The sequence below is a fragment of the Bubalus kerabau genome, chromosome 7, assembly GCF_029407905.1.
Source record: "Bubalus kerabau isolate K-KA32 ecotype Philippines breed swamp buffalo chromosome 7, PCC_UOA_SB_1v2, whole genome shotgun sequence".
NCBI classification, from domain to species: Eukaryota; Metazoa; Chordata; class Mammalia; order Artiodactyla; family Bovidae; genus Bubalus; species Bubalus kerabau.
Window position 1 is genome coordinate 107712079 of NC_073630.1, and position 14732 is coordinate 107726810.

The 14732-nt window shown below is 48.5% G+C and overlaps 1 protein-coding gene across 4 annotated transcripts in view; it reads right to left on the reverse strand.

The window, feature by feature from the left end:
- The window catches only part of EVC (EvC ciliary complex subunit 1), a 104774-nt gene that overhangs the window by 88712 nt on the left and 1330 nt on the right, over nucleotides 1-14732 (reverse strand). For all 4 annotated transcript variants that reach the window (XM_055589082.1, XM_055589080.1, XM_055589081.1 and 1 more), the window contains exons 2-5: nucleotides 10125-10250; nucleotides 4075-4158; nucleotides 1743-1975; nucleotides 208-292 (exon numbers count right to left, since the gene is read on the reverse strand). In XM_055589082.1, the coding sequence (XP_055445057.1) occupies nucleotides 208-292; nucleotides 1743-1975; nucleotides 4075-4158; nucleotides 10125-10250 (528 nt within the window). The remainder of the gene's footprint in view (nucleotides 1-207; nucleotides 293-1742; nucleotides 1976-4074; nucleotides 4159-10124; nucleotides 10251-14732) is intronic.

Sequence of the window (14732 nt, forward strand, 5' to 3'; positions counted from 1 at the left end):
GCCGGCGGATTCTTTACCACTGAGCCCCCAGGGAAGCCCTTAACCCCCACAGTGCTATACCCCATCCGCAGGCATTTTGTGGTCGGATGCCTAGTCTCTCTCCCCCCTCTGTGGTGGCTCCGCTGTCACTGATGCCCATTTCCCGAGCGTCCCCAGGACTCCATGCACATGGAGGGCGGGCCTCTGGGTTCTGAGCACTCTACCTACCATGTGCTTCTCCTGCCTCAGGGCCGCGTCCAACTGCAGCAGGTCTTTTAAGTGAAGGTTGTAGATACACAAGTCAAGGTCCACACTGAAAAATGCAAAGAGGAACAGAAGAGACTTTCAGCGGATTTGAAGTGGGGCCCGAAGTTACCGAGTTATCAGGACAGCCCTGCTCAGGACAAGCACGGTGCACCCTGACTCCAGATGTTAAATTTGACAGCGTGCTAAGATTCCTCACAGCCACCCAGGGCGCTTAGGAGAAATCAGAGCAGACTTCTGAAACCCACTTGTGGCCAGAAGGGTACAGCTGCTCGGGAATCAAAGACGAGAGACAGGAACAGATGGAAGGTAAGAAAAATGAACACTTCCTCTGGCCCCACCCCAGGCATTTTCAGGTCTAGCATCAAGTGTCATCCTTCCCTTCTGCCATCATGCACACATTCTCATGCCCATTTTACAGATGGGAAAACTGACTCAGGAAATCAACAGTCAGAGAAACCTAGTAGCAATCATGTGGTCATAGGGGCAGGTAAGTGACAGCATGTAGACAAAGGCCTTTGGCTTTTTCTCCTACACAAGCAAAGGTGTTTTAAATACTACACTCCCACCTGAGCTATTACAAGTTCTCTTTGTCCAAATGCTCAGAAACATCCCTTTCCAGCCTGGCAAGGGAGCTAAGAAAGCTCCCAGTCAGTGGCGTCCGTCCTTTCTGGGGCCCCCTGCAGGGTCAACATCTTCTGAGCCCGCTCTCTCCCCAGCTCTGAGCCAGGTTGTGCCTTGTTCATCTCGCCCAAGGCCCGTGGGGACTTGCAGAAATTCAGAGTCGACAGGGGCCTGAGGACTAGCACACAAATCTGCTGACTCCTTTACTGAATAACTACTGTGTGCTGAACTCTGTTCTGGACTGGGCACTTTGGCAGTTTAGAGCGTGGACTGCTACTGGGCACTTTGGCAGTTTAGAGCATGGACTGCTAATGACAAGGCACCAGGGTCAAACTTGACTCCAACACTCATCTGCTGTGTGATCTTGGGCAAGTCACAGCCTCTCTGTGTCTCATTTTATTCTTTGTAAAATGAAGGCAATATTAGCATCTACTTCACAACCTTAAGGACTGAAGGCTGTTAAGAGGAATTAATTACTTGACTCATGAATATTTATTCATTACTGCATCTGTCTCGGGCTCCCACCGGTTGGTAGGACACAGCTGTGAATAAGACAGATCTGGTCTTCGTGCTCACGAGATAATGTCTACAAAGTGCTTAGTATTTTGTACACAGAAGGCACTTAACCAGTTCCAGCCGCTGCTATGCAGGGCATGAGGCAGGTCAGTGATTAGAAGAGGCCCTCCTGTCTCTCCCCAGGACCCAGGCTGGGTTCCCTAACCCCTCTGCCAGCCAACGGCACACGTTCAGCTCCAGCTCTGACACTGGGTCGCTGTATGTCCACGGCTGAGTCCTTAACCACTCTGGGCCTCCGTTTCCACCACTGACCAGGATATGGCCTGTCGGTCTGAGTCCTCCACCCAGCTCCTCCTCACCTCTCGCAGGTCAGCACCTCGGGGAAGCTGCTCGTCCCGAGGAAGCTGCGACCCAGGAACCTGTCGTCGCTGGTGGCCGAGTGGACGCTGGAAGAGGAGCTGCAGTCGTCCTTCTCGGCCTGGCTCAGGCTCCCCAGGCTGCTGGAAGGGGATGCCTCCAGTGGCTGGTTTGGCAGGACGGCCTGCTTTAAGGTTTCATGCAGAGATGGGTTGGAGGAACCGTCGGCCAGAGGCTGGGGGACAGGAGACAAAGCGCCCTCTCAGTCCATGTGACCGATCACCAGCGTGTTTCTGTAATTCTACCCACAACACACCACACAGTGGGTCCTAGGAAAGCCAGGCTGGGGAGGATGGGGAGGGTGTGAGTGGATTTTTCAGCTTCTACCCCAGGGGCATGGCCATGGCCCCAGGGACCCTTATCACAGTCCTGTCTCATCCTTCGTCCCTGGAGGCCAGCCCCTCTGCACCAGGCTCCTCCTCGCCAGCTCTCAGACCCCAGGCCTGCTCTGTCTGTCAACCCACCTTCCTTATCAGGGAACGCCCCTGCCCCCCGCCATGACCACACAAGGACACAGCCTAGTGCCTGGCACAGCCGGAGGGCTCAGCAAACATCAGCCGTCCGTGTGTCCAGCCTCAAATCTGCTGCTCCCAGAGGTATGTGCAGAGGGCACTGAGCTGGCGGCCAGCTCCAAACCCTTACTGTCATCCCATGCTTCTGGGCCTTTCCGGACTCAGGTTCCCATGCCTCAAATTCCCCTCACTCACCGTCTGCAGAGCAGAAACCTCCTTCCCTCTGGACACAGACCCCTGCATCTTCCTTCCCTGCTTCCCCGGCCCAGCCTGGGCTGGATTCCACAGGTCCCAGGTCATTTCTGTCCTGCCTGCTACCACACACTGTCCTACAAGATCTGCAGGGAAGGGAGGGCCTCCAGGTGAGGACAGTGCCCTCCTGACCACAGGATAATCCGCAGTGCCCACCACCGAGCCTGCCCAGCACAGGTACTCATGAGGAATAAACGCCCTGAGTCAGGAAGTTTCAAGCCGTCACCCACCCACCAGATAGTGAAGGAAGTGGTTCCAGGTGTGTGTCCAGGAAGCTGTTCCATGAACTATAAGCAGTTACTGCTCACTGTGAATGTTCCACAGAAAAATTAGTTTAGGAACCTCTGTGTGAACAAAGTAGAATCATTTATCCCCGCTTTTTGGCCGTGTCACAGCTTATGGGATCTTAATTCTCCAATTAGGGATCGAACCCGTGTCCCTTTTTGGGAGCACGGAGTTTTAACCACTGGACTGCCAGGAAAGCCCCTGGAATCATTTCTTTGGTGCAGGAATTCTCAGAGCTTTCGCTATGCTCTGCTGTCCTCAAAAGCAAATAATAATTTAAAAAACTGAACATGTACTGAGTGTGCAGACATCATAAACTGTTCTAAGTCCTATACCCAATACCCCATCTAACCCTCAAGATGACTAGGTGAGGCAGAAGGGCCCTTTATCCCCATTTAGTTGATGAAAAAACTGAGGCCCTGAGAAGTCAGGAAATGGCTAGGAGTAAATGGCTGAGCTAGGAGCTAGGTTCAAGCCTGTCTTCTTTATCACCAGGAGAGCAGGCCGTCCTTTCCTCAACTTACTTGAGCAGGAAACTCCTTCTTTCACAGAGCATCTCCTAGGCCGAGGGCTCCCTGAAGCATTAGGGATTATGCTGCCCTCTGCAAAATGCCCGGCCCCAGGTGTGAACTCCCGGCTCCAGGTATAAGACCTGCGGGTACGACTCTGGCCCTGCCACTTACTGCAGCATGACCTTGGACGGATCATTAGCCTCTCTGGGCCTCAGTTTCCTTGTGCATCAAGTGGAGATAACGGTATTATTTTCCTTACAGGAACATGGCGAGGAGCACTGACACGCCTGACGTATGACAGACGCTGAGCGTTACACTGGCCGCACAGCAAGTGCTCAGTTAGGTGTCAGCTGCTGGCATGAGTCCTGGGGTCTCTGGATGAGGAGTAACGTCAGTAACTTGTATCAGCATCAGTATTTGTGTTAGTGTTGAAAGAGGAGAGTGGATGCTGCCGTACTGTGCTGTTGCCTGGCGTCACGAGAACACTTGCTCCACCATGGGCATACCCTGAGCCTGACAGCACCCTCGTAAAATGGATCCACCCTAAGGGCATGCTCCATTACAAAGCCACAAAATTATCCCTATTAAAATGGCTTGCCATAAAATCCTCAAATAGGACCCCAAATTGCACATTTGCATCTCCCCCCTCCTACCCCAATCTCCAGCACATTACTGGTAAATTGCATTTCTAAGACGGAGCTCAGGACGCTTACCCTGAACTTCTGATTGATGGGATAGACGACTTTTGCCTTCAGTGCAAATGCTGTGATATTGCTGTTGAAAGACGGCTCGTATTCCTGGGAAGAAGAAAGAATAAATGGCATGGGGAGGCTTTTGGTGAAATGAAGGACAAACCACTGGGTTTCCAAAGTGCCACATCCCATTGGTAACAGTGGCCCTGGGAAGGGACAACAGTAGACACATTTAGAGCCAAGCAGTGCTCACTTGCTAGGAGCATGGATGGATGGATAGATGGGTGTCCAGATGGATGTGGGAGAGACAGAGGCACAGGTGGGTGAGGGGATGAATGGACAGATGTTACAAAGCACATTCTTCATTGAATTCCAAGTCTTCAGCTTTGGAAGAAATAAGGATTTAAATAACATGACAACACCAAAAGTTTTCCTAAAAGTTGTGAATCACTTTAATATTTTTAGCACTACCAAGTGTATAAAAACTTACGTGTGGCAATATTCGTGCAAGGCTTTTGATCAGATCATAAAATGAAAAGACGTGCTTCGGCAGATCTCTTCACTTTTCTGAGCCTCCATCTTCCCAGACAGGAAGCAGGTAGCCTATCTCCCCCAGGGACGGGGATGTGGATGTGGACAAAGCCCCCAGTGGAGATGCTAGAACAGACCCCAAGTGAGGTGATGACCACTGTGAATCTCAGTAGTAAAGAGCTACCATCAACCTCTGCTCAGGATCCATCTCCCCGACACAGCTGGACAGACTGACTCGTAGCCTGCTCCACGGCCCCACATCCTCTCTGTATTGCTCTCCTGTTAGGGTCACCCCTGGGCTTTGCACAGTCAGTGCTCAATAAGGGCTTGGACACACCCAGTGGGTGAATGGAGTCAAGCAGACAGACCGGTCAGGAGCCTGGCTCTCCAGGCAGGGAGGAATCTCAACTCAGCAATTCTGAACCAGATGCCAACACCTTTCTACTAAATCTTAAAAAAAAAAAAAAGAACTCCATGACAAACGATTGATTGCCAATTGCCACATTCTCCTTGGAACCACATACCCTATCACAGGGAATGCAGAAGAACTTATCACTTCCTCACAATGTGAGACATTGAAACAGCACCCGACAGAGCCTGTGATGTGGTCTGTACCCATCTTCAGGGAGGATTTCACCACAGTGCCCTTCTGAGCAGGACAGAAGGAAGCTCTGCGGCAGGGCCCCAGGTCTTGTCATGTCTGTCTCTACCTGTGTGTGTGCTAAGTCACTTCAGTCGTGTCCGACTCTTTGCAACCCCACGGACTGCAGTCCACTAGGCTCCTCTGTCCATGGGATTCTCCAGGCAAGAATACTGGAGGGGTTGCCATGCCCTCCTCCAGGGGATCTTCCCGACCCAGGGATGGAAACCAAGTCTTTATGTCTAGCTGCACTGGCAGGCAGTTTCTTTACCACCGCTTACAAAAACAGACTCAGATGACAAGAATGGGGACGTCCACCAACATGTGCCCTCTCCTCAAACTTCCAAGGATGCTGCCACTTCCCAGATGGAGAAGATGGCACAGAGAGATTGAGCTGTGCCCCCGAGGTCACACAGCTATTAAATGTCCGGATCGGGACTTGAGCTCAGATTCTCTAGCTCTCCTCTTCAGCCGCCACCATCCGTCTCCTTCCACGAGATAGAAATGAGAACAAGAGGAAGAGCCATGCAATTGCAAGGTCAGTGGGAGTTTAGAGGAGAAGCCCCCAGGTCAGCCTCACCACACCCCAGGGACACAAGTCAGATCCGGAGGTACTGGTCACTCCCACACCTGCCACGTCCAATCAACCACGAATCCCACCACCCTAACCTTCTAAGCATCTCTCTAGGGCCACAATTCAGGCCCAAGCCATCATCATACTTACCCCAATGGGCTCAAACAGCCTCTTACCTGACTCCCTATGCATGTACCAAGGACTTACTACGTGCTACCACTTGATCCATGTCTGCTCATTTCACTATGACTCAGTCATGATCATGCCCATTTTATAGAGAGGTAAAGCAAGGCTCAGAGGTGGACACTTTCCAATCCAGTCTCCCCAAAGCAATCAAATAACCTTTCTTTTTTTTTTAAATGACTGCTCTTTTTTTTTTTTTTTTTTAATTTTTGGCTGCACAAGCTCTTTGTTGCAGTGTGCACGTGAGCTTTCTCTAGTGAGAGCACTCAAGCCTAGTTGCCCTGCGGCACGTAGAATCTTAGTTCCCCGACCAGGGATCGAACCTGTGTCCCCTGCATTGGAAGGTAGATTCTCAACCACTGAACCACTAGGGAAGTCTCTCAAACAAGCTTTTAACCATACAACTCCCCTCGCTTCCTGGCTTTCCTTGGATCGGAGTGAATACAGAATAGCTGCCCCCAGCCCACAGCAGCCCATCAGTCACAGTCTCTTGAATCTTTGCTGGGAAGATGGTACAACAGCGTGGCAGTAAGACCAAAAAGGCTGACTTCAGAACTGGTGACATACTTTGCAAGGCCCAGTGCCAAATTAAAATAGGGGCCGGGGTGCATGTGTGTGGGAGGGGCCTTTTGTCAAAAGTGATTAAGAATTTCAAGACAGCAAAGTCCAGAAGCAGGAAGGGGGTAACTGGGCAGAGGGCCTCAGTGGCCACATGGGAGGTCATCCGCCTATGAAGCTGGCCTCCAGAGATAGTCCGGGAAAGACACACCTCTTCAAGGAAAGATGAGGAAGCAGAAAGGACGCTGTGCATTTTTACACTTCTTTCAAACAAAGGTGGAGAGAAAGGACAGAGTGGAAGGGGGCAGAAAATGAGAGGAAGGATTGTTCTCTGCCTTCCAGGGGCTCATCTTTTACAGGGGCGACACCAAACATACACTGCACTTCAGGGAAAAACATAATATAAGAAATAAAGGATGTAGATGCAGGGGTCCACCTGAGATGTGCAGAAGTGGAGCTGAGGACCGGGAGCCCGGGCTGTTTCCAGTTTCTCACAGCGCTTCTTATTAAGTTCCGCTGTCCTCTAAATTCTGATCATCTCCCCAACCGTAGCAACACAATTATTCAGAAAATAGGCTGTAGTGCAGATTTACAATGTAAAACTTCTTCAGCTGAAGCAACGCAATTATTCAGAAAATTAAAACATAATTGTCAGAAAAGAAAAACCATTTCACTCGCCCACAAAAGGTACTCTTCTCAGTAAATGCACAGACACATCCAGAGGGGAGCTGTGCCCCACCACCCCTCCCTTCTCCGAAGCCAAAGGACAGGACGAGGCTGTGAAGCAGCAGTTCCCAGAGTCTTCTGGAACTTTCTGTGTATTTTTGGCTAATGTGAGCTATTTATCGAAGCAGAATTCATGCAAGGAGTGACATGGACCCCAAATGCCTTGGTTTTCTGGGCATTGGAGGGTGTCAGGGTTATAGCTCATCGCCCTGTTAAAGTCAGCCCTGCCCTCATTCCTTGACAAGCTCAGTCTGCTGTAGACAGGGGTATTTCGGCAAAGCCGGTCACGGGAACAGGCAGATCTGTAACTCTTGGCAATTATTAGCTAGATAATGAGCATTGGCAAGGCACAGCTAAATAGTTCACAGGTAAAACATTACTAGGTGGAAGAAGTGGGTTAGCCTTCCGGGAGGCAGACAGTCTGGGCACCCCAGCAAGGACTGATTCATTCTGTGCTAGAAGGATTTACAGAGTTGATTCCTGGGTGACCCTATGGGGCTGCCACCAAGACTGTCATCGCAAAGCTCAGAGCCTTGAGGCTCAGAGAGGTTGTGTCGCTTGCCCGACAGCACACAGCACACAGGTGGCAGAGCTGGGCCTGGGCTCCAGGATTCTGGATCCCAAAGCCAGCATTTTTGCATCATATCTGAGGTCGTCTTCTGTGTGAGAAGAGTTTTTTTCAAATAGGTTTATTGAGATATCATTCATGCTACTAAACCGTGTAAATTGTACAATTTAATGCTTTTTGGTGTATTCACAGATATGTGCAACCCTTGTTACAGTCAATTTTAGAACATTTTTGTCATTTTGTAAGAAACCTGTACCCTTTAGCTGTCCCCTCTACCCCTCCCACCCCCTGTCCCTATCCTAAGCAACTACCAATCTGCTTTTGGTCTCTTTACGTTTACCTGTTCCAGACATCTCAGATGCTTGGAATCTTATGACATGTGGTCTTTTGTGACCGGTTTCTTTCAGTTAGCATCCTATTTTCAAGGTTTATCCGTGTTATTTTTACGACTGAATGGTATTTCATTGTATGGAGTGACCACATTCCGATTACTTGTTCATCAGCTGATGGACATTTGGGGTTTCCAAGTTTGGGCTACTGTGAACAGGGCTGTCAGGAATATTTGCCCACAGGTTTTCTCACGGATCTTTGTTTTCATTTCTGTCAGCAGAGTTTTAATCCTACGTGGTGAGGGGATCAGAGGGAATGAGAGAGACAGATGAGGGAGAGAGAGAAACTAAGACAGAGAGACATTCCACAGCCACACTGTCACACAGAGACACGTGGAGACACAAAGAGAGAGAGATGGACATACAGGTAGATGCAGTGATACGCACACAGACAGACACTGGGAGAGACAAGCACTTGGAAACAGAGAGGCTGAGCAAGTCAGCTGGAGACACACAGCACAGACGAGGAAAGGCAGACTTATCTCTGGGAACAGCCAGGTGCTCTCTCTTCCTCTGCAGCTCTGGGGCTTCCAATCCCTCCGTGGAGCCCTGCCCAGGGCTGAGAGGAGAAGCCCTGATTTCAGAACCCCTGGGAAGTACGGACAGGGTGTGACTCTCGAAAACTGGATTTTCAGCTTATCCAGAAGCTTCCCCTATGGATTCCCAACTTTTTGGTGAAATTTGTTTTTTTTTTTTTTTTAATTTTATTTTATTTTTAAACTTTACAATATTGTATTAGTTTTGCCAAACACAATTCCTCCTTTGGTAAGCGGAGGCTGCAGAGTCAGGCCCCTGACTGTCAGGGGCCATGGGGGTGCGGGGACGCAGCCCTCCCGGACAGGAGTTGAACATTCCCAGGTCCAAATATCAGCTTCAAGGCTTGGGACAGTGACCTGGCTCCACAAGACTCAGTTTCCCCATATGGAAAATGGGCATATAAACAAGGTCTATATCATGGAGCGCTGAAAGGATTGCATGAGAGAATTCACTTGATGGTTTACATCACTCAAAAATGACATATGTAAAAATGCCTTGAATCCAGTAGGTGCTAAATAAGAAACTTTGCTCTATCTTTCTGCCTTTCCCAGCATCTTTCTCTCTTTCTTTCTCACTCTTTCCCTCCCTCTTTACCTAGATGTCTATATTTACCTTTTGGCAATTGATGCTGAATGACTGGAGTCTGTGGTACCTTCTAGGGACCAGGAAGTGACTAGAAGTCACTCATTCTTTCTTTGGAAGAAACGCCCCCTTCATCCACGGCGCTCACGTATGAAGTGATACCCTATGGGCTGACTCAGGATGGGGGACGTCGGGGGAGGGGACAAAAAGAAAGGTATAGGGAACATCCATCTCTTAACATTTCCGTCAGAGGCCCAGAACTCCCACTCCCGGATACTTACTCAAAAGAAATGAAACAAAATGAAAACAAACTTACACTCACAGATGCCTTGTTCAGAATAACCAGGCATGGAAACCAACCCACACTTGGTGACACAGCCCCAGAGCAGACTGAGCAATTGAAAGGGACAAATGACTGATCAGTGCAGCAACCTAGACCAGCAGGCACAAGAAAGCGTGGGATTGCTCTTATGTAAAACTCGAGAGCAGCAAAACCAATCATGGCAACGGAAATTGTAGCAGTGGCTGTCTGTGCAAGGAGCACTGAAGAAATTTCTAGAATAAGGGAACATTCCTGATTGGGGTCTTGGTGACAAGAGTGTATGCACTTGTCACTCATTAAACTGTAAGTTGAAAATCTGTGTGTTTTTGGTGTGTAAGTCATACCTCCAAGAAATGCCTATTGGGACACGAAATCTGTCGGGGTTCGTCTGGATAATCTGTGTCCTGGACACAGGACATCCTATGTGAGCCTCCTCCGATGCACCCCAACACCCCACTTACGTCTAGAGGCTCCTCATCCTTTGAAGTCAGTGCTTCTCTCTTCCTCCTCCTGGATGGGGACCCAGCTGCCGACGGGGTCTGGATGTTAGACTCCAAATTCCTGAGCAGACTCTGAGTGTCGTCTTTCTAAAACCCAAAGGTGGGGGTGAGCAGGAGAGCATGTCAGAGTTGGTCAGTCGAGTGCCTTGCAGGAGCCATCAGCCCCCCTCTGCCCAGCCGTCATGTCTACTGGTCTCCTCCGCCCCTCCTCTACCGCCTGGCCCTCTGTGTGTAGTGCTCCCCTCCAGGCCCACTGGAAATCAGCTCCACATCCTTCAAGGCTGACCACGTGTAACCTTCCTGACAATCCCCCAAAGCCCCATCTCAGTGTCCTCAGGCCCTGGAAGCGATACTTGGCTCGAGGCTCATTCCATTGTTCTTCTGAGTTGGTCACCACCATGGCTGCCACCCTCAGTAGCCTGAGAGCTCCTTGCGGTGGGGCAACAGCTTAACACAGATTCTGGTCACAATATTTTCATTCAGTTCAGTTCAGTTCAGTCATTCAGTCGTATCCAACTCTTTGCAACCCCAGGGGCTGCAGCACACCTGGCTTCCCTGTTCATCACCAACTCCCGGAGTTTACTCAAATTCATGTCCATTGAGTCAGAGATGCCATCCAACCATCTCATCCTCTGTCGTCCCCTTCTCCTCTTGCCCTCAACCTTTCCCAGCATCAGGGTCTTTCCCAATGAGTCAGTTCTTTGCATCAGGTGGCCAAAGTATTGGAGTTTCAGCTTCAGCATCAGTCCTTCCAATGAATAGTCAGGACTGATTTCCTTTAGGATTGACTGGTTGGATCTCCTTGAAGTCTAAAGGACTCTCAAGAGTCTTCTCCAACACCACAGTTCAAAAGCATCAGCTCTTCGGCGCTCAGCTTTCTTTATGGTCCAACTCTCACATCCATACATGACTACTGGAAAATATTTTCACTAGCCAATCAATACGTAACTTTTTTTTACTGTGTGTCTCTGTCTAAAGATGCCTGATTTAACATACTGTTGATTCATTAACCTTGAACTCACGGCCAACAGCACTGTAACTCGTGCCTGGATAAATGTATCTAACACGTGCATTTTCTCCATAGCACAGCACAGCCTCCTTGTCCTTAGAAACACTAGACTGCTGCACTTCAGCGCCACACTTCATTTTCAACAACAGAAGCACCAACAGGAAGCACAAAGATGAGAAGAAAGAAAGGCACTAAAGAGAGCATGGAAAGGACACTTGTTGGCAGTATGAGCAGACATAAGAAAGCAGAGTGTGGCCTTGTTCAGTCTCATTTGGAAACTGCACGCCAGGCAACTCATATGTTTCTCAACTCTACTCCTATTCAGGAAGCACCTCAAAAGCGCCCCAAGTGCCCATTTAGGGGATTACAAAATAAATTTTAGTAAGCAGGCAAATTTGAAAACACCGAATCCATGAATAATGAGGATCAACTAGTTCACAATAGAAACCATTCTAGAGTTTAAGATTACCTAAGGTATTTTCTTAAAAACCACCCAATGACAATATTAGATATAACAAGCATATCAATATTATGTGTACACACAAAACAGCTCAATGTGGAGAATGACACATAAGTATAAATATTCTTGTTATTTCCAATACTGTAATTGGATGACTTTAAAAAACCACTGGATCATGGGAGGGCTTGTCAAATACATCTCGCTGAACCCACCTCTAGAGATTCTCATCAGTGTGTCTGGGGTGGGGTCCAAGAACTGGCATTTCTAACAAGTTCCCAATAATGCTGATGTTACTGGTCTGGTTCATTTTGAGAGTAGCAACAGTCTGAAGGCAACCAGCTCAGATGGCGGGGTTCAGAATTTTTCTGGGAGACAAGTTTTTCTAAAAGAGGAAGTTGATCAAATACCTAATGTATTCAAATATCTTGAAAGGAAATGGAGATAAATGGGAGAGAGTTTATTGTTAAATCAATGACACGTACTTAGAATTTAAGGAAATGAAAAATGGGTAATTATTAATTTCAAGGAAAACAAAATCTTGTGCAAGAAAGGAAATATTCATAATCACTGCAGATCCTTGGCTGACAGTGAATTATGTTTACAAAATTGCAGTAACGAAAACACCAAATGCTGATTTAACCAAACGTACCCCATAACCACACAGGGAGGTGGTGATGGTGTGTGGGGAGGGTGTAAATATGAAGAGTGGGGAGAAAAGAGAGCTATTAGTAAATCACTCCCCACTTCCACAGTGGGACGTCAAGCAGCCACATCATCAGGTTATTTACATATGGGAAGTAAATGACCAAAACAGCCAGCTGAACAAGAGTCAAACAAGATGGCTTCAGAGAAGTGAGAAATGGTTGCCAAGGAACATTTTAAATTATGCGCATGATTCACTAGTGGTAAAGAACCTTCCTGCCAATGCAGGAGACATAAGAGAGGCGGGTTCAATCCCTGGCTTGGGAAGATCCCCTGGAGAAGGAAAAGTCAACACACTCCAGTATTCTTGCCTGGGAAATCCTATGGACAGAGGAGCCTGTTGCAAAGAGTTGTACACAATCAGAGTGACTTGGCATGCACACCTAAGGGTGGACACATTAGTCACTCTGATGCAAACAAAGTTTTAATGATGAAATAAATAAAACTAATAAAACAGAAACCACAAAGGGAAAGTGGTGCAAGATAGAATTATAAGCTGGGTGACCTGGACCAGAGAACAGAGTGCCCAGGACCCGTGAGGGAGGAAGTGCCTGCTCCAGCCCGAGGGTTGTAACAGTTCCCTACATGATTTTCTCTCTGGGTTCTAAAGGATGCTTCCTTGGACTGCAAGGAGATCAAACCAGTCAATCCTAAAGGAAACCAACACTGAATATTCATTGGAAGGACTGGTGCGGAAGCTTAAGCTCTAATACTTTGGCCACCCGATGTGAAGAGTCGACTCACTGGAAAAGACCCTGATTCTGGGAAAGATGGAAGGCAAAAGAAGAGGGCGGCAGAGGATGAGATGGTTAGATAGCATCACCTACTCGAGGGAAATGAATTTGAGTAAGCTCTGGGAGACAGTTAAAGACAGAGGGGCCTGCCGTGCTGCAGTCCATAGGGTTGCAAAGAGTTGGACACGACTCATCAACTGAACAACAACGATCTAAAGAATGAGTGGGACAAGAGGCAGAGAACAGATGTGCAGAAGTGCAGAGGTTTCTGGGGATAAGGGGATTCTGGGTGGCTGGATGTACAGACACCTGTGTGCTATGTTGGATACCCTGGGGAAGGTCAGTGACCTTATGCACCATGCAAGGAAACTGGACATGATCTTGTGTAGGCAGCCAGGAGCCACTGGAGATTTTTAACTGGGAGTCATATTGTTAGATGTGCATTTTAGAAATAGAGACTAGAGGTGGGAAACGGAGGACATTTAGAAAAGAATATTGCAAAGATCACATCCAAACCATCAGAAAATCTCATCAGTCCTACCCTTGACCATGAACCCCCTTCATGGCTACAGACCTGATCGGACCTACCACCACCCTCAGCTAGACTAGTACAGCTGTGACTAACCAGCTGTACAAACCCAGACAGCTTGGTTAGTCTCTGTCAGCCTCAACTTAGCTGCAAAATGGGTGACTCTATGGTCTGAATGCTTGTGTCCCTTACCTCTCTTGTCAATTAATATGTTGAAACCCTAACCCCCAAGGTGATGGTATTTGGAGGCAGGACCTTTGGGAGGACCTGTTAGATCATAATGATGGTGCTCCCATGAATGGGATTAGTGCCCTGCTAAAAGAGGCCCCAGCCACTCCCCTGCCCCTTCTGCCATGAGAGGACTCGGGCAGAAATCAGTCATCTACAACCAGGAAGAGGACCTTTGCCAGAATCCAACCATACTGGCACTCTGATCCTGGACCTCCAGCCTCCTGAACTCTGAGAAATGTTTGTGTTCATCAGTTACCAAGTTGATGGTATTTTTGCTATAGACACCCAAGCAGACTAAAACAGATACTAACACCTGCCTCAGCAGGTAGCAGATGGTGAAAAATTCTAACTTAGGCATTCAGAAAGACTGCAGTTAAAGTCCAGCCCACTGTTCATTTTTCATGACCCTGGACAGAGAACAACTTGCAGAGCCTCAACGTCCATACCTGGTAAGTGAGGATGACAGCCTCCACTCAGGCTTGGAGTGAGGCTAGAGAAGGAAACAGCCACAAACCCTTGACAAGGGGCCTGGCACCCACGGAAGGCTCTGACATGTGACTTCTCTCTTCACACAAGAAGCCAATGTCTTTTAATTACCAGGAGGATTTGACAACCCAGACTTTCCTACAAGAGACTTGCATTATGTTAATTTTAACCTTTATCATCTCTTTGCAGCATGACACTCCTCTGAAGTCACCTGGCTTACATCTGCTGACTGCATACCCTGCTCACATGGGCCAGAAATGGGGGGACAAGACCACACCACCTTAGCTCAGATCTGACCAGACTTCATTCATCAAGGAGGTCCGAGCCGCAAGGACCTAAAACAGTGATCATTCCGCCACTGATGGAATGACTGCTGTATGCCGGATACCTCCACACAACATGTGATTCCATAATGACA